The 20,292-nt window shown below is 39.3% G+C and overlaps 1 protein-coding gene across 24 annotated transcripts in view; it reads right to left on the bottom strand.

Annotated features, from left to right (window-relative positions):
* camta1b (calmodulin binding transcription activator 1b) overlaps positions 1–20,292 on the bottom strand; it is a 265,882-nt gene that overhangs the window by 144,946 nt on the left and 100,644 nt on the right. For all 24 annotated transcript variants that reach the window (XM_083535215.1, XM_083535218.1, XM_083535207.1 and 21 more), the window contains one exon: positions 1,986–2,053. In XM_083535215.1, coding sequence (XP_083391341.1) covers positions 1,986–2,053 — 68 coding nt within the window. The remainder of the gene's footprint in view (positions 1–1,985; positions 2,054–20,292) is intronic.

Genomic DNA, 20,292 nt, shown 5'->3' with positions numbered 1-20,292 from the left:
ACTCATGGAAAACGATTCTTTGAGCCAAGACAAGGCCTGTAGCACTTTGGGTCACTTTTAATATAGTCCAGGGGGAGGAGCTAGATCTAATCCAATTTCCCTTATAAGGGAAATATATATATATATATATATATATATATATATATATATATATATATATATATATATATATATATATATATACATATATATATATATATACATATATATATATATATATATATATATATATATATATATATATATATATAAAATGTAAATTCATTTTAACAGCACTAATTTAATTAAAATGTAAATCAATTAATACAAAAGATGTGAAATTAAAAAATTCTACGCAACACACATTTATTCGCAACATTCTTGTTTTTATCTTTACTCAGATAAAACAAATTATAAACTACATTGAATAAGTATTTTTTTATCACTAAACATTTGTTTTACAGATGTGCATTTTGGTTCGCTCTTTTGTTATACTGAAGTCTCAAATCAGCACCAAAATCAGCCATGATGCGCACATCTGGCAATTAAAACCGTCCGTGTGGAAACATAGCAAAGGTTCCATTTGTCGTCCTGATGATTTACGTAATTTAAAACACCATTATTGCTTCAAAACATTTACAAGAAAAGTTTCAAGCTCCATGTTGTGTTTGGTTTCACTAATAATAAACATATTTGTCCATGTGCATGTCGATTACAATATTGAAAAAACTTGAAATTATTCATTTAAGGTACATTTAGAACATAAAAATATGCGATTATTCATTAGTTAATTAACAATCATGCGATTAATTGCTATTAAATATTTTCATCGATTAACAGCCCTTGCATAAATTCAATCTTCCCCTAAGCCTTACTTAGTCCAGAGGGTGGAGTTAGATCTTCTCCAATTCCACTTATAAACCTGACCATAAACCCTACCCAGTCCAGGGGGTGGAGCTTGATCTTATCCAATTCCTCCTATAAGGCTGACCCCTATATCCGAACCAGTCCAGGAAGCGGAGCTAGACCTTCTATATGGCTGACCTACTCAGTGCAGGGGGGTGGAGCTAGATCTGATCACATTCCACTTATAAACCTGATCTTAAATCCCACCCAGTCCAGGGGTGGAGCTAGATCTGATCACATTCCTTCTATAAGGCTGAAAAGCAGTTCTACAGTACCTTGTCCATGGGTAAAACAAAATCTCATCCAATAGATCTAACACAACTATTCAGCCTGAAACAGAATGAGCTGGGTTTTAGACGGAACCTGCTTAAGAGGAACTGTAGAAGTTCCAACTCCCCCCCAGAGACCCCACAGCATTTTCCAGATATATCACATATTCCTGCCTAAAGTATGTGACTCTAAAGTTCATCTTTTCTTACATGAGTACTGCGTGTTTGATATTTATCTGTCTAAAAGCCGTTCTGCATACATGTAGACATAAAACATGCCCTCCTGTCAGTCTACTCTCTCTGCCTGTGGCAGTAATGTTATAATATTTCAGGATAAGCATATAATTAACATTAGAAGGGCAAAAAAATCATTTCCATTATCATTTATTATCGCCACAGATCAAGTAAAAACTTTTTAATCTTTGTGTCGAGGCCTGATAGAATGATATGCTGTGCAAGCCCAGCACATTAACACCTACATTAATGGCACTCGTGAAAGAGAGAGAGAGAGAGAGAGAGAGAGAGAGAGAGAGAGAGAGAGAGAGCGAGAGCGAGAGAGAGAGAGAGCGAGAGCGAGAGAGAGAGAGAGAGAGAGAGAGAGAGAGAGAGAGAGAGAGAGAGAGAGTATTACGCTTAATAAGCCTGGGCACATTTCACATTAGAAGTGGCCATTAATATTCCATTATCTGTCTGGACATCCTACAAAAAAAGCTCCGAAATTGCCCAGCTGTAAAAGGAAATCGCTCTCTCACCCCTTCAGGTGAGGTGTTAATACACTGCACAGCTAAAAACACAAAAACAACAAAAACAAAACCGAATAAACGCACGTACCTGGTTTTGGGGGATGTTGTTAGCCACTCTTCATGCTTTTCGAATGATATCAAGTAAGCAGCGATTTCCTGGAAAAGAAGACAAATAATTTGATTTAGATTGTTACCTAGTGATAACCAACGTTAATAAAAATACATAAAACGGCACAGATGGTTAAATCTAGAGAAAATGCATCCACATTATTTAGCAATTCATTTATTTATTCATTCATACATTCATTCTTTCATTCTTGACTGCCTACTGCCCACAGATATTGATCGACCCTGCTGAATTGGCAATTGTCTTTGACAAAAAAAGTAAAATATATATATATATATATATATATTCTGTCCTTTTCTTATATATATATATATATATATATATATATATATATATATATATATATATATATATATATATATATATATATATATATTATTATTATTATTATTACAGTAATCCCCGTCAAACGGACGCCACCCCAAAAATGCTATTTTCTGTATACAGTACTTTACTGTATTAACATTTTACTTCATTTTATTAGGTAATAATTACTCCATAAAAACAATTCCCTATAAGTTTTTGGTCTATCTTGCTATCTGCTAGAGACCGGGAAAATCAGCCAAACAAGTTAGCTATGTGGCAAACGCAATTCCCGCGATAAACCCGGGGATGCGAGATTCAAACCGCGGTAAAGCATGGGATTATACTTTGATTATAATTTTTTATACTTCAAATTTTATTTGTTTTAATTCATTTATTTATTAGATTTTTATGTTGGACAGTCATGATAAGCGCCTCACTGCATGTCGAACTCTGAAAGTGTGTCACCAAAAAATAAATAATTGTTCGATTTGACTGTTAAAATTGTGTAAACTGTGTAAAACAAACAAAAAAACACCCAATAACCTACTGTAGTCGCATAAATGTGCACATCCTGTAGGGTGAAACTCTACTGAAATGTTATTACATCACTCAAGTCTTTTTAAGAAAAACTCTGCCCCATCATGACTTGGCGATATGTTCTCACTCTTTCTTGCTAGAGCTCTTTCTTCTAGATGTATCCGATGGTCAGGGCGTCTCCTGTGCACAGTCTGTTTCAGGTCTATTATAAGTTATTCCTTCTGTGGGTTTGGATGTGTGCTTTGTGCTGTTGTCGTGCTGAAAGGTGAATTTTTTTTTTCCATGTTCGCCGTCCTAGCATCCTCCTAAAAATCCACTGCTTTTTCCATCTATTCGTGATTCTGATAAAGAGTTCTGGGCGAATAAAAGCCCTACAGCATGATGCTGCCACCACCATGCTTCAATGTGCTTTTCATGATCACCTTTTGGAATGGAATCAGACCTAAACACATTTGCCACATGGGCCGGGGTGATTTCACTGAGATTTATGCACCATGGCCCAGACGTGCAAAGCTGTCGCATGCAGAGAGTAATCAGTACTTCTCAGATGTTTCTGCAGCTCCTCCTGGCAGCCTTTCTGCTAAGTTTTTACTGTATCTTGTCCTTTTTCTAAATGTTGGAGGGACGATGATGACCTTTCTACGCTTTCCTATGACACTTCTAAAGTTCTCATTAAAGGTAATGATACATGTAATGGAAATTCTTTTGTACCCCACTCTTGACTGACAGATTTCAACAAAAATTACATGCATACTTTGTTAGCTCTTTGTGGATCATGGCTTCAGGAGACGAATGAAACCAGGATGATGTGGAAACTAGACAGAAACTGATGATCTTTATTTGAGGCTAATCAGAAAGGAATTTGATTCCCATTTTCTCCTCTAAAATAATACTGATTGCGTTTTTACCTCTTCATTAACCCATATGTTGGCTTTTCAAATTCAGGGTAAGAAGTTCAGAAATCTTGGTTTCATCACCTACAAGAACCTGCCATTTTGAGGACAGTGTATAGATATTTTCTATCTGTTGTAAATCAAATTCTCTCAGCAAGTCAAAAGGGCTCCCAGGAGAGCAACTCGTTCATGCCAGAACAGACACAAAAGGGCTCCGGATGTTTCCAGATGACTTGATGAGGACCAAAAAAAAAAAAGATGTGCAGACAGCTACAGGATGTCATTCTCATGCACGGCAGTTGCTCGTCCCTCGATTTCTGCGAACGCTGTAAAGAGTCTTGGAGCTCATTTTATGCGCTGGCAGTCTCAATTCGCACGAGCCGTGAGCGGAATCCGTGTCCGAACAGAGTCGCGGAAAGGTTAACAGCTTCATCGCAGAATGTTACAGGTGCCTTATGAGGGCTTATGCAAAGGAGAGCCATGTTAAGGACAGGGAAAGATGGGAATCTCAAAGGAGAGGAGAAATGAGACAGGGTTTTTTCATTTTCTTGCACCCTCACGACTCTTTTCCAGGGGAAAGGAATTGACGTACGAAAAGAAAACACCAGGGTGCATGCGGTTATAGGAAAAAGAAGCAACAGCGGATGTTAACATTACCACAGTGAAGTTGATTATCTTCCTCATTAAGAATGTGTAGTTTTGGAAATCTGAAATCTCACCCTCACAATAGCAGCTATAAAGCATCCTTCCTTTACCAGGCTCTCTTTTTCTATCTCTTGAAGGTAACAGGACTAAAACTATAACAAAAATCTAAATAAAGTCAAAATATTTATTTACGTTTTCACACTACCACCTTCAAAATAGTCCCCTTGCACAGCAATACAGCGCTAACTGCGTTCCTGCCACTTCTGTAACGTGTCCTGGAAGTTCTTTCAGCCGGATCTTTATCTTTGGGAAGAGGGTTAAGTTCGCAGGAGGCAAATCCAGCGAGTCGTGTGTTCTCAGAAGATTCATCATGCACGAGTTCTCAGACCATCATCACGCTCTTCCTGATCTCTGGATGTCGTTCAGTAAAGTTTGCGCCATGCCGCTCGAAACACCTTGTTGCAGCATCGCAGTATGTCAAACGTACGTCATGTCAGACTCCTTTGAGGCAGATCTGTACAGATTCACGCAGAATTTCCAGTTCGCTCTTTGTTCTGACTTGCTGTCCAGGATGAAATCGCAGACGATGTAACGGGCGTAGTCACCAGTTAGCACCATTGGTCTGGAAACACCACGTGCAGTTTTTATAGGGATAATAATGTATTATCACGAAATTGTAATGCACTCCTGTTAAAGTTGTAGTAAGAGCTGCTGGTGACCAAAGTGTCGCAGATTTGGTGTTTCAGAGGGTTTGATTAGAACTCCTGAAGTTTTATCTGCTATAAAAGGCAACAGAGAAACTCAGAGGCTACTGCATCTCTGCCAGCTCAGCTCCATTGTTTCAGCAATTTTTTTTTTCAGCATCACTGTTTTTCATCATCCTTCTCTGACCACACTGCACTCTCTTTTGTCTTCCTGTTTACTGCTCGGCTAAGTTTTTATTAGTGCTGTCTCACTGCTCGTCAAGTCAAGCCCCCAAAGTCCCCTGGTACGTCCTTGGGAAAAGTGAAAGACAAATGATGACCTGTTATAATTTGGCAAACAGAAAAAAAAAACAACTAAAGTGATCTTTGGGCTTTATGTCAAAATCAGTTTATTTAGAAAGCAATTCTCCAGGACTTGTTATACTATTCTTTTGGTTCTGATGTTCTTCTCATGCTCTTTACCCTCCACATCTTCATTATCTGTAGTGTTTCTATGTACAAATGCTCTGAAAATGAAGAGTTGAAGGTCTGCAGGCTTTTAAGAAAGAGAACCTCCTCGTCTTCCTGAGTTCCTCACCACCCTGGAGGCCAGTCATTCGGCTTCTAGCGAGCCTGCTCCAGGCAATCACTTCTCTCACCTTGTGTTAACCTGTAGCGTGACACCCTGGGTCTTACGCTGAATTTCTGTGCTCACAAGCCATCGGGTGTGAAAAACTCCTCAAAGTGTTTAAGCTATAGTCGAGGAAACAAAGAGTCGCACGCCTGGAGACAAAAACTTTTCTCTTCAAACTGGAAGATCTCAGCGCTCGTTCTCGTCCCGTCTCCTTTAGCTTGTGACTTTGGGGCTGTTTGAACGTGTTTTCACAATTTCACAAGTCTTATTCAAAAAACTAAATCTACTCTGACTGCGACAGGGAGACTTCAGAATCTGCTATACGATGCTGCTCAAACTAGTTTTGCTCTCGGCCAATGGGGTGATGGCACTACATTCGGACCGTCACAATTAATTACGACAGTAAATAATAAATAATTGAAAGCTGCTGAGTGTCTTTGAAGCAGCTTTTTGTTGTAGTGATCAAGGAGTTGTTTCAGTGGAGGTGATACTCCTCCGAACGTCGTGTGGTGTCAAAACGAGTCGCAGCTACAATGATATCACAGATAAAAGGCTGCGCTGGGGACGGGCGATATGACAAAAACGTCATATCGCAATATACCTCAGGACATTTCTACAATACATGATATTTATCATGATGCATCATTTTAACTAACAGCTGTCAGATCATAATTTAAAGATATTTTATATTTATATATATATATATATATATATATATATATATATATATATATATATATATATATATATACTTTAGCAAGGCTGCATGCACAGTCACAGGCAGCACCGACCTTCATTAACTAGTGTGCCAAAAAACTTCCACCGTGAATCATAAAAGGTGCTTAAGGCGCTTCAAAAAGAAGACTTTCAGAACACGTTCCAGAAGTGGCAGGAAACGCTGGGATCTGTATTGCTGTGCAAACGTACTTTTTTTGAAGGTTTGTGTAAAATAAGATAAATAAAGAACTTTCTTATGATAAAATATTGATATGAAGCTGTGATTTATTATCTTCCCCTTAATTTAAATATCTATCAGATCTCCACCTTCTACAGTTCCCTCATGCTCTCCAAAAATTAAAAATTAAAGTAGAAAAACTGACTGGTGAAGTAAGAAATACATTTTAGTCTCACTCTTATGTCTCCAGTGAACCCAACTGTAATTGTTTAAATTTAGAGTAAGTGTGAAATGAATCATACTCGGTTTTGCTCCCTAAACCCCAACCGCATCACTTTTAATCGGACTGATCCAAGAGATCCAGTGAACTGATCTGGCACTCGGGGAAAACTGAGAGAGGAAGGAAGGAAGAAAGGAAGGAAGGAAGGAAGGAAGGAAGGAAGGAAGGAAGGAAGGAAGGAAGGAAGGAAGGAAAGAAGGCACTGACAATTTCAAACAAATTCCTTACAAATGCCTGATTCTGTTTTTGTATAAAACAAAACTACAATCAACCTGTGAATCGCTTGATCTGTTTTTTTCTTTGTTTGGTCTTTTTTCCCTGGATATGTGGTTCTGGCGTTTGTCCTGATTAAACCGAGAATCCTGCGAGAAGTTCATGAGAGACAGGTATACAGCAGCATTAGAGGAGGAATAAAGCGTAACGTTAGCCCTCGCGCCTTCATTTTCATAATCAGAACCGAATGCGCCATCTCGTTCTTTTATATTCCCTCTCTCCGCCCACTCAGTCAAGGAGAAATCAAAGAAGTTCAGGAAGTAAACTGACACTTCACTTTAAAAAGTGGGAGAGGAAATTGAGTCATTAATCATAACTCTCACACCCCCAGATTCAGTCCCAGTCCTGTTCACACACACACTCACTCTCACACACACTTCATTTCTGAAATGGGGTGGCCTGAGCTTGTTAGGCACAGCACAAGAGATAAATACTCCCCCTCGTCAATGGTCTGAGTGTAGAGACGCCGCTCCACTGTTGGTCTCACTCTCACTGTTTGATTGTTTGTTGTCCGTTGAGGGTTTTCAAGAGAACGTACGAGACTGAGATAGAGAAGGACAACATTGTATCCTTGATGTTCAGTCATGCTGCCACTGGGGAATACTCAATCAGGTAGCTCTTTAAAACACACCCACCCAACACACACACACACACACACACACACACACACACACACACACACACACACACACACACACACAGCAGAATTCGACACTGGGCAAGCCGCTGCCATCAGCAATTCTAGTCCTTCCTATTACTAATTTATACAGATAAGAAAATATATTTAAAAACAATTGACCTTGTTGCGACCTTGATTCTTGAATGGATTATTTCCAGAATCTAATGGGTTCATCTGCTGGTTATGACACTCTCTCATGGCTCATGGATCTAACGGGAACAACACACGGATGCACAGATGGATGGACACACAACCTGAAAACGACCCAAAAAAAAAAAAGCTACATCAGCAGACGTTAAAGATATTCGGTTCTTTTCCACTTACATGATGTGTTTTTATTTACATTATGATATAAAGAAATTTTGAGATATCTAAATAAGCGTTTTATATTTGATTTAGTTTTGAGCCTACTGCGGTTTAAAGGAAAAATGCAATACAATGTGAGTAATTAATATAACAGCTCTGATTAATGAATCCTATTTGCTCAAATATTCCGCTAGATATCTCATCTGCTGTATCGTTTACACGCGTTTGCATTGGTCCAAGTTTTGGACTGGATTCTTTCGAACCCTGGTGCATTTGTGTATATCTTATGTCACCATGAAAATCATAAAGAATGAGGAATGCAACACAACTCCGAATTGCTCAACTCAATTTGCGAGACATGCCAACAGATGCTGCACAAGGCTGCACACACAATCACAGGAAGCACCGGATTTCATACGTCAGTGCACCGAAAGACCACATTCTGCATACATCTGCTGCGAGACTGGTGCTGTTCTGACCACCTGCGTTACCACTTCAGTGATTTCATCAAGTAAGAACAAGGCAAACAGAGTGCAAATCCTCCAGTGATACGTTTGACGTGATTTGTCCAGTTTTTTCAGTGCCGCTGCAACATGTTCGCTAAAGGTGTTTTAAGTGACACAAGCGTTTCAAGAGCGGAAAAACATGTCGGCAAGATCCAGCTCAAAGGTCGCGGTTTTGACACTGCTGCGGAGATCAGGCAGAAGGTGCTCGACCACGCTACGAAAATAAGACTTCAGGACGTGCTCGGGAAGATCGCTGAAAGCGTTGTGTTGCTGTGCATGGGGATTATTTTGAAGGTGAAAGTGTGGAAACGTACGTAAATAAATAAAGTTCTTTGTTGTAAACAGAGCGAAAATCTCCTGGAAAATCTTTTGAAACGCCCTCTATTCTGGGCTCAACTGGCTTTGTGAAAGTCGTGTGTAATGCACAGCCAAGCACATGACGCCACTTCTTTTGGGTTATCAATATTAACGAGAGACAGGGTTTAAAGGGAATGAATTATGAATGAGGGATGAGGTCGGTGCTCGTTCCATAAAGCACCGCCTGCTTTAAATGCGAGGATCGACTCGGTTTCTCTGGCAAACACCTGCTACTTCTCTGACATTGATGGCGGTAGTTCGGGTTCTCAGGGCCAAATCTGTCGGGTGCAGGGCTGGGTGATATATCATGCAGGAATCGATCGGCAATCAATGAAGTATCCTGAAGGAGATCGGAGCTTTCGGCGTACAACTGGACTCCTGCCATGGTGCCTTGGCCCCGCCTCCTCTGAGCACCTTGAGAGCTGGTAGTAAACAGCTAGTCTTGAATCTGTTGGGATTTTTTTTGGTTAGTTTTTTATAAATTCGCTTTTCTTTCCTGCTTCTTTTTCTCATGTAGCACTGTGCTGTCATTCTGCTTGTTTATTTGTCTGGCAATGATAAGGAGAATGTGAAATTGTGGAGGAAAGCGAGGGGTAAAAAAAAAAAACGAGGCTGAGGGAAAAGTTGACACTTAGCAAGACTGTTGTTCTGTTGTCCCTGTGCCAAGCCTGGTGCCTCTGTGGATAAAAATAAAATGAAACAAACTGTTTGATGGTGTCCTCTCAGTTAGCAGTTAGCATTTTAAGCAGAGAGGACAGGGAGAAAAAAGAAGAGAGAGAAAAAGGCTGGGGAAAAAAAACGTAGACCGTCGAGTGGTCATGAAAAAACGTACTTAAATTATAATAAATGATCAACACTGAATAATACTGATTTTTATTTACTCCATCTAACAATTTTTTTCCTGCCATATTTCCTAAAACTTGTGATGTTTAAATATAAAGAATAACTAACAGATAAACAATGATAAAATCAATAATAAAAATTATTGTATTTTTAATTAACTAATTATTATTATAAAAAAAGAACAAGGAATTATAGAAACCTACACTACACAATATAAAAATATTGTATAATGATAATAATAATAGTTGTTATTACTAATAATCTATTTAAATAAAGCAGACATGCTTAAATCAGACCTATAGTGCTGATTAAAATGGAAATCCCCCTTTAAATGGTGAAACTCGTCTTCCTGGAATTACATTTTGTTGTTCTTGCAATTTGCACGTAATCACATAAACTCCCGAGTTTTTAATTTGTTTCCAACTTTTCCACTTGTTACGCGAGCCAATAGCTTGTGTTCTCGCACATGCACACTCATGCGGTAAATAGCTCCTTTACTTTGCAGCGAGTGAAGCGGATTGATAGTGACTGCAATTAATAGCTGCCAAAGCAAAAACACAACACATACAGCTCGGGATAAAGAAACACTGAAAAGAGAGATAGGGATAAAAATATGTGTGTGTGTGTGTGTGTGTGTGTGTGTGTGTTTGGGGAGTCATCATCGGAGCTCAGTGTGCTGTTAGCAAGAGTCGGCTTTGATAAAGAGAACATCTGTACGAAAGGCGGTGAAGAAGAACAGTGAATGGGTAAGAGGCATCCGAACAAGTTTGATTGTACATGCTGTATGTGCTTAACCCCTGGAGGGATATTAGTAATGGCCTTGGGGATGTAGTAGCTCAGTAGATCGGAAGGTCATGAGTTCAAATCCCAGCACGCCAAGTTGGGCCCTTGAGCAAGGCCCTTAACCTTCAACTGTTCAGCTGCAAGGACAATCGCCAGATTGAACAAGTGTAATATTAAATGTTTTCTCCTGCTTATGCTGATTGATGGATGCAGAAAAAACGTTTTATCTTTGAAAAATGTGTGGATTTTCTTTTTTCTTTTTTTTATTAGCAAACAAAATCCAACCGATGAATGCAAACCTATAAACTAATCGTCACTGCTATGATCATAAAGATCATTCAAGCACTCCTTTACATGACACAAGAGTCTAAAAACAAAACCTGGTGTGTCCCATGGCATCGCTCTCTCTCTCTCTCTCTCTCTCTCTCTCTCTCTCTTCAGAACGATATGAACTAATCGTGACTGAGCTCATGCATGAGGACGACGTAGCAATTAGAGTTGTTCAGCTTTTCTGAGCAGGAGCTTGAGCTAATAGCTACGGGAGCGACGCCCATGCGTTCCGAATACTGTTCTTACCGACCCTGAATCTAACACACACACACACACAGTTTATATATTTAAGGATTTGTGGCACGTCAACATCTCCTGCTGCCTTATATCAGGTCACAAGTTCAGACTCCAACTGTTTGAGGTGAATTGTCCTGTCTGGGGACCTGCATCCAAGGGTGAAGACCCAAAAAAAAAAAAAGGCAAAAAAGCAACAGATGCCATCCACCCAACCCAGCAACGAGTCGAGAGAGGAGAAAGAACAACATCGGAATCAATGTCTGAGAGGCAGTTGAGCAGAGCTGATGCCACTTTGAGAGGTTGAGGTCTTTATTATTTGACGTGAAAAGGATGATAGGTAGAGATGTGGATTTTAAAAAGAAACTACTCTAAGAAACAAAACAAACCAAAAAAAAAAAAAATGGATCCTGGGTGAAAAATGTTCCCGCCGATTATTATTTAATGACCTTATTCAGATTTTTCTCTCACTCCATTTCAGCCGAAACGCTTTGTTTGCGGTGGGAAATTTCCAGCCGTCGTTGACACAGATTCATCTTTTGTTCGATCGGGGGTGCGTGACGAGCCTTAATGAAGGTGTGTTTGTGCTGTCAGGAGCGCTAGTGTTTGGCCAGCTTCCTGCCCGGTGAGTTATTTGGCACGACTGGATCTTGACTAGTAGTTGCTGAGGTGGCAATAAATGATGCAGCGTAGCCGTGAAGGTCAATGTGTGTGCTGCTGAGAAGGAGAGGGAAGGGAAGGGGTGGATGGACGGTGACACGTGGTTCTGTGTACTTTTGCAGTACATCAGTAATTTATTTCATTCTATTATTTATTAAAAAAACACATCTGGGTTAAATATTGCAAGTTTCTCAATTGCACCTTCATTGGGGTCAAACTGCAACATTTCGAAAATATTAATCCGGATTTAATAGTTGTTGTTTTTTTTATTCTACAATGGCTGAGAGAAGAGAAGAAATGGATTTGGCCGCAGATTTAGAAGGTGGACTGTTCAAGAAACGCTGGACATGGTAAGGAAATGTTCGTCCAAACAAGTTAAGCTTTTTCATGAACCGTTTATACTTTTGCGTTTTCTTTCCTGTAGAATTTGCACAGAAACACAAACGTGTAAAAAATGCACAAAAAATGCACGGAAAAACCCACGTTGGGACTGTATTTTTGTCATGTGATGAGGTGAATATCGATGCTTCTGCAAAAGAAGAAGTATGTGGAAGAGCAGCTGTGGCTACAGTGAAAAGAGATGAGTTCTTATTGTGTTTATTGTGCTTCTTGCTTTAATGGTGACTTTCATTATCACTAGAATCCTGTGTGTGATGCAGCGCTCTGCGTTTCTTTATAATTCTGACGGTTTCTATAGACGTGGCGGTATAATGATGGGATTAAGAGGTGGATTTATTCAGGTAGGACACCACTGACGGCCTGGGGGTGAAATGCATGACCCAACACTGATAATTACTCAATAAAATAAAATAAATCCCTGTTCTTTGCTTGTTTTAATAAGATAAACTACCCCTATGACCCCGGGCTAAACTTTTTGGTACAAAACCAACAAACAAAAAAAAATAGGCCATGTGCCATTTTTGCTTTCAGTCCTAGAAAATCCTGCTGACAAATGGTGGCGAAAAAGTTTGAAAAATAATTAAATATTTTTCGAAGTGAGAAGCGACAGAGAAGTAGCCATGTATCACAGTTAGCCGGTGCAGCAGTTACACTCGAACAAGAAAACACACACACACACTCACACACACACACACACATACAAAAGAGTGCAGAGAAGCAGGACATCAATCTAGAGTACAGCACACACTCTGTTCACAACACACACACACACACACACACACAATGCTCTTTAGCTCTTTTATAAATTGGGTAGGAAGAGGAAAAACAGGAGCCAAGGCACACTTTATCTGTGTGGAGAACTGTATGTTATGGTCGTCTGGTCATCATAAACTATACTTCAACAATGAACAAAAAAAAGCATTAACAAGTGGTTTTTCATGAGGAAACACTGCCCTTATGTGCAGTCTTCTGGCTCTAACGTAAACATTCAACACGGATGTATCTGTGAAAATCACTCTATAGTAGAGTTGCAAAATTACAAGAATTATCAAAACTGGAACTTTCCATAAAAATGTACGGGATTATATGGGAATAAACTGGGAATTTGCAAAATTGCAAGTGAGGGATAACAGGGAACTTAAACGTGGCTGTAAAATGAAAGAAATTGCAGGATATTTTGGGTTAAAACATTGAATTTCTACCTGCGAATTCATTAATCACATGCCCCGCCTCCTACATGCACTTTGCATTCCTCTATAACATACAGGTATAACACATCATTTCCTAAATCCTGCATGTAAAAAAAACAACAACATCCATCTTGGCGAGTATTCGTGTAAATGACAAATATCACAACTTCCTCGTGCAACAAAATGATACTAACAAATGTCAAAAATGTCATAAGAAAAGTTTTTTAAAAATTTTGTTTGCATGCATACGAAACAAAATATTACATATACTGTATATCATACAGTTTATATACATTTGAATAAATTCCCATAAATTCCTGCTAAGTTTACAACTTGGAATATTTCCACAATTTCCCAGATAAAGCTCCCAGGGAAATTTTCTGTATACACCCTAGGGTCAATGTTTCACTAAAATGATGCATTGTAAATAATATATATCCAAGTTTCCTTTAGAGTCGATGAACTGGTAATCAGGTATGCAGGAAAACACTTCACATGTCCAATCATTCATTGGACAAAAAGTAAAAAAAAAAACGATATATATAAACAGTGCATACAATGGAAAGGCACTTTGCCTCTGAAATGGCATTATTCTGTTTTGTCAGGTTAAAGCGTTCCGATCGCAGAGGGAGAAAGAGTCATTTGACTTTCCCCTGGTGTCTCCTCAGCTGTGTGTCTTTTCAGCAATTCCGACGTTTTTGCCGGTGGCGAAAATTCGGCGCGTGCTTGCGAATGGCTTATTTAACAGATAACATCCCTCCTTCTGTCAGCAGAAAGGGAGCTTTTTCTTTTCTTTTTTTTTTTTTTTTAAATGGGATGGAGCCAATGTAGTGTGAAATCTAGGGTCACCCAGAGACGAATAACTCTGAGCTGAAAGGGCAGAGGAAGACGCGGAAATGAAGAAACCGCTCTCGTTCCTGTAGTTCATTAGAGGAAATTCGAGCGAGAGCGGACATCTTGGAGATATTAGATCAGTGAACGAAACAAATTCAACCCGGTCTGCCGATAAACCTCACAGCAAGCTCATTAACGTTTTTGTGTTCGTCAAGGTGTCACGATTAAATTTCTCTCAGGGTTCGATGGTATCGATTTCAAGTTATCTCCTATCCAGCTTCGTCCTGCGTTGTTCAAAGTTGGACTCTGATCGGTCTGATGATGGTGACTTCTCTTTCAGCAGCTCTGAGATTAGGCGCAGGTTTACTGTATACTAATGCGCACGTTGTTACATGTTTTCATTTCTATGGCAACAACTTATTCATGAATTCATGAATTTAATGCTGGCGAGGTTATTTTTTTAATAAACGTTTAAGAAAAGAGTTTCGGATGTCAGTGGTCCATAACCTTCCGACATCATCAGGAAGTGCTTGTATTTTTATTTTTTTTTATCAGTAACGGGTTGCAAAATTCCAGGAATTTTAAAGACTGGAGATTTTTCATGGGAATTAATGGGTATAAACTGGAAATTTACAAAATTGCAGGTTGGCCTATAACAGTGAACATAAATGTAAACATTTAGTTTAAAATTCAACGCAATTTAATTTTAGATTCTATCTGCACATTCATCAATCACATGCAATCTTACTGCAGGATGACTGAGGACAAAAGTTCGGACATGTTACTATTTTTTTTAGTATATATATATATATATATATATTCTGAAAGAAGTCTCTTATGCTTATCAAGTCTTCATTTACTTTATCAAAAATACAGAACAAAACAGTAATATTGTAAAACATATTAAGAAATATTTACAATTGTTCTACTTACAATTAAATGAAAAATAATTATAATAGATTTTTTTAATCTGTATTAGTTTGCATGCATGTCAGCTTATGACCAAACAAAATTTTATATTTATGCATGTATATGATACTGTTTATTTAAATTTCCCCAAATTTCTAATCAATTCCCATAAATGTACATAAATTCCCATACATTCCTGGTAAGTTTGCAACTGTTAATACTTCCAAAATCACCAGATGAAGTTCCAATGGAAAGTTTCCAGAAATTAACTGGAAGTTTTCCACCCATTTGCAACCCTATTAACATGACAAACTTCTGTTTTTTTTTTTTTCGTTTAACTACAAAAAACAGAGAAAACAAAGTACAGGTTTCTCAAAAGCATCTATAAATGAATAAAAAGGATGGGATATTAATATTTATAATTATTATATTATTTATAATAATTTTTATCAGTATGGGACAGTATTTAATAAAAAAAAGGTCTAATAGTAAGTCATATACAACAATCTTTGATATTTAATAATTTCTCAATAACAGCACATGCCAAAGTATTTCATTTCTTAAATAATTGAAAAATGTACCAGTAAAACAAGCTACAGTTATGGAGTATAAGCTCGGCCATATGGTTGGAGTAAAAACATGTCAATGTGATCAATGGTGACTAATTTGAGACTCAAACCCTGTTTAAATCAAGATACATTAATCTTTGTAAAACACCCTTTTCTGTAGCAAAACACAATTTCCTCTTGTTTCCTTCGTCCAAATGTCAATCAGTTAGACGTGGCCTGATCGATACTGAACAAGGCGAACGGTTCCTGTGGGTGTGTGTAGTTTCAGTGGGGAAGTGAGTTGTTGCATTAGGTGATAGGCGAGCAGTCAACTGGAGTCCGAGGCATAGCCTGGGGCGAGTGAGGGTTCAGCCTTCACCACTCGCACAGGGAGCAATTTAGCCATTCGGAGCACATTAACGCTCCTTCTCCTTTTTCCGAAGGGCAGACTTAACCTTTGTGTCGACTATCAAACAGAAGAAGTACAAGTAGAATCAATCTGTAGCATGGTGTGTCCATGCTCTCATTAACACCTTTCAACTGGTCGCTGATTTTCACCAATATCATATATATGAGTCAGTGAGTGAACAGGAGAGAAGATGTGATCAGACTCCCTCACCCCCACATGGAGGTGGAAGCGTAATGGTTTGGGGTTGTTTGGGAGCAGGGAAGGTTAGAGATTTATTCCGGAAAGTGAAAGGAACCTGAACCAACATGGCTTCCATTCCGTCCTAACGCACCATGCAGTTCCCTCTGGACTGTGGCTCATCAGAAACGACTTCACCGTACAACAAGAAAACGAGCGTACGTCTGAGTTCTGTAAGTGTTATTTAGAGAGCAAACAGTCATCTGGAGTGATATATATCATGGAATCACCTAAATCCTGTTGCACTGCTCTGGGATGAACTAAATCAAAAAGAAATGTCCTTCTAGTGAAGAACAACTTTGGTCACGGCAAAGTATTTCAGCTGAATGTTTGGAGAAATGAACTGTCCGGGTGCTGAGAAGGGGTAAAGCTATCTATCTATCTATCTATCTATCTATCTATCTGTCTGTCTGTCTGCCTGCCTGTCTGTCTGTCTGTCTGTCTGTCTGCCTGTCTGTCTGTCTGTCTGTCTGTCTGTCTGTCTGTCTGTCTGTCTGTCTGTCTGTGACTTACTTCATTCATTTTATGTAACGTATAATTCTACACTAAGCTATTGAAAAAATATTTCGGATATTTTACTTGATTTGCTTCAACCTTGAACCTGTTTGGATTCATTCTGAAACCTAATCATTCTTGAGACACCTGACGCAATAACACAATGCCTCCACCACTTAATGTTGAAAAAAAAAAATCTTTTAATTTATGCATATGTTCATGTTTTTATTTTTCATTGTACTCTATTATTATTTATTTTTATATTTATACTTGTAATATTATATTACTATTATTCGCTTGCTTAATAACTCCATAAATATATAACTTGCTATTATTCCTAACTTTTGTCCTGCTGTCAAAGTGAAGTACCTCACACCCAGCGTAGACGTGAAGACAGAGAAGCGTTTCCTCCTACCCCCTGTGAGAACCCAACAGTTAACAGGATTACAACTCCAAAATTATGACATAACAGATGCTGCCATGTGCTTCGGTGTAGTCCAGACCTGAAAGGACATTTCGGTAAGAGGATTTCTTTCTGTCACACTAAGACGCGGTGATGTTGGACAGTGGTGACGGCAGCGGGAGCGAGAATTCAGCCAGAAGGCTGTAGCGTGTACACGTGGCACTGTTCCACGCGCCATGTCACCCTCTGGCTCTTGAACGGAATGACAAGTCGGCGGCACGGATCGTGTTTCTGGGACCTTGCTGCTTAAGGTGGATGCTTTAGCCGAGCTCAGGGAGCTAATGCTTTCTGTTTTCTTGCGCACTCAGGAACACATGGGTGTACCATATGCGAATCCTTCAGCATGTTTAGAAAGTGTTTTATTCCACATTCGAGCAGCTATAAACAATTGTTCCTTCACCAGCCTCTCTATTTCTTGTGTCTGAAAATTTTTCTGCAACGAATTCCCCTTGTCATGTCCTCAAGACTTTTTTTTTTTTATGTTGGAGACTTCTTCCAAAAGTAATCAGGGTGAAAATGCAAGTGAAAATTATAAATTTTTAGACCTTTTTAAGCCCATTAAGAATAAAATTTAAAATCTACATCAAAAACACACTAATGCGTTGTTAGCGACTGGCCTTAGCTGAGCACTAATATTTATTTTTTTAAGCCAGGTATCGCTAAACTTGCACTTCCCCGTAGCTAAAAAATAAAATCAGTTTCACGTCTGTGGTACAATCTGAGAGATTTGCTCCAATGACCGAGAGCTGACTGCCTGTTGCATATTTGGAAAAGTGAAAGAAAGAACTACAACACCATGGGAACTAGCAAACAAAAAAGCATTACATAGACATGGACAAATTAAGACCTGTTTAAAATGATTTAATACTTATAATAGCGAATTTAAGACTTTTTAACACCTACAATTTCGACTTTTAGATTTAAGAACCTGCAGAATCCCTGAATAATTAAATGGTAAATAATTGTACGTGTTTCTTTTTTTATTAGTTTATGTAACGCGGGACACTGATAGTTAGCTGTAACTATAGACACCATAAAGTATTTGATGTCATCGTGTTATAAACATGAACATTTTCCTCATTTTTTATAGTCGAAAAAAAAAAATCTGCAATAAACCCCCTGATTACACTGTTCAATCCAAGGATTTGGTCACCATCAGATTTAGTTGAGTTGTGGAAAAGTGTGTCTTCCACATCACAAACACTGAGAAAGTCACAGCAATGACTACATCTGCGTGTTTTTCTTTTTTCTCAATTCATTAATGCGGCATTAAGGGCAAAACAGGCGGAAATCGCTAGAATATAAGAACTGGAAGTGCAAACGATTAAAAAAAGAAGAGAATTTTGGATCGCATAACAGAAAGCTCATCATGATTGCATCGTGAATGCATCATCTATTTGTCATTTCTAAAGGCGTGGGGATCTATGGAGCGTATGCTCGGCATGCCCAGAGCACTCACAGGAAAAAAAAACAAAAACAAACAAACAAAAAAAACATTATCCCAAGTCCAACTGGCTTTGAAATGCAAATGCAAAATGATGCCTTCCACACGCCAACTGTTGCAAAGCCTTCTAGCTGCTTTCTTTCTGGGTCTCCTACAACTCCCTGTTTTTGGCACAGACCTGCAGTATGGCCCTTGCAGCCAGAGCTTACAGAACGTGTTGAGATGAGCTGGGCTGCTAAACCCAAAAAAAAAGGAGGCAAGGTTTATGATGCTGAGGATGTGTGTTTGACTGCTGGAGACTGTTAACCAGCAAGTCCAGCTGATCCGGAGAAGTTCTTGCAGACCCTGGAGCTCCTCGCACGAACAAGGTCAAATTCGGAATCGTCACAGGCTGCCTGTTTGCGCGATTTGTTCGGTGAAGGAAATGAAATCGTGCAGTTCCGCCTCAGCGCTAAGGAGGAAATGGGAAGAGGGTGAAAGCGAACCAATCGATATTCTTGAGAGACCGCACCCTCCCACCCGCTCGTTCTGCTGTAACATGCGTTCTGTGCTGCGACTGGATGCGGGGGCCTGTACCACATGACCTTCAATGTGGCCAGTAGGGGCCCGCCCACTCGCCCGCCTCGCGTGGACGAGGGCACGTCGCATCCATCTATGTCAGCCGCAAGCAGCGCCGCCATTCATCAGCTGGAACGCCTGACAGCAGCGCTAACACACTGAGAGTACGCACACACATATACACACACACACACACACACACACACACACACACACACACACACACACACACACTATGCCTACTCAAGAATATGTACTCACACATTCCAAAGCTGAAATCTCCTAAAAATACATTGGCGACTATAAATATCTCACAGAAACAAAAAGTTTTGTTTAATTCGTATACAAATCTCGTTATTTGTATCAGACGCTTTATTTCACGCTGAATGATTTAAAGTGCACGTTGTGGATGATTAATAAAGCTATATGCGTTACATGTATATTCATGAATCGTTCAAAGCCCGCTCCGATCGATGGGAGCCGCCGATATGCTAATGCCAGCAAGCTTCTTGTAATCCCGTCCGAACTGCTGCGTTACCACGGCTTCACGCTCTCGACGTGTAAATGCCGATCTGTCAGGGGATGACAAACGGCGCCGATCCTCGCAAACTACTCTATATGATCGGTCTACTGTAAACACGGGTAACACCTCGATAATCACTCCAAACAGACTCTTCTGGGGCGTCCGGATCTCAAAAGATCGGTTAGTAGATCGATGCGTAGATCCGTACGGTAAAGCTACATCATGACTGTTTAACGCTGTGATAAAGTCATGAGAACTGAAAATTTAATGAGGTGGTATTATTGGTGGTGGAGGGGGAGGGAGGGGGCTCTATCTTGTTGTGAAGTTCAGAATCATCACATTATTTTATGACAACAATTTGACAGATTTATGCATCTTATAGCTACAATTCAAACTGTGCAACAATGCAGCTTCC

This window comes from Silurus aristotelis (genome assembly GCF_946808225.1).
Source record: "Silurus aristotelis genome assembly, chromosome: 29".
Taxonomy (NCBI): Eukaryota; Metazoa; Chordata; class Actinopteri; order Siluriformes; family Siluridae; genus Silurus; species Silurus aristotelis.
Note: the sequence above shows the minus strand (reverse complement) of the source record. Positions and strands in the feature narration are given on the sequence as shown.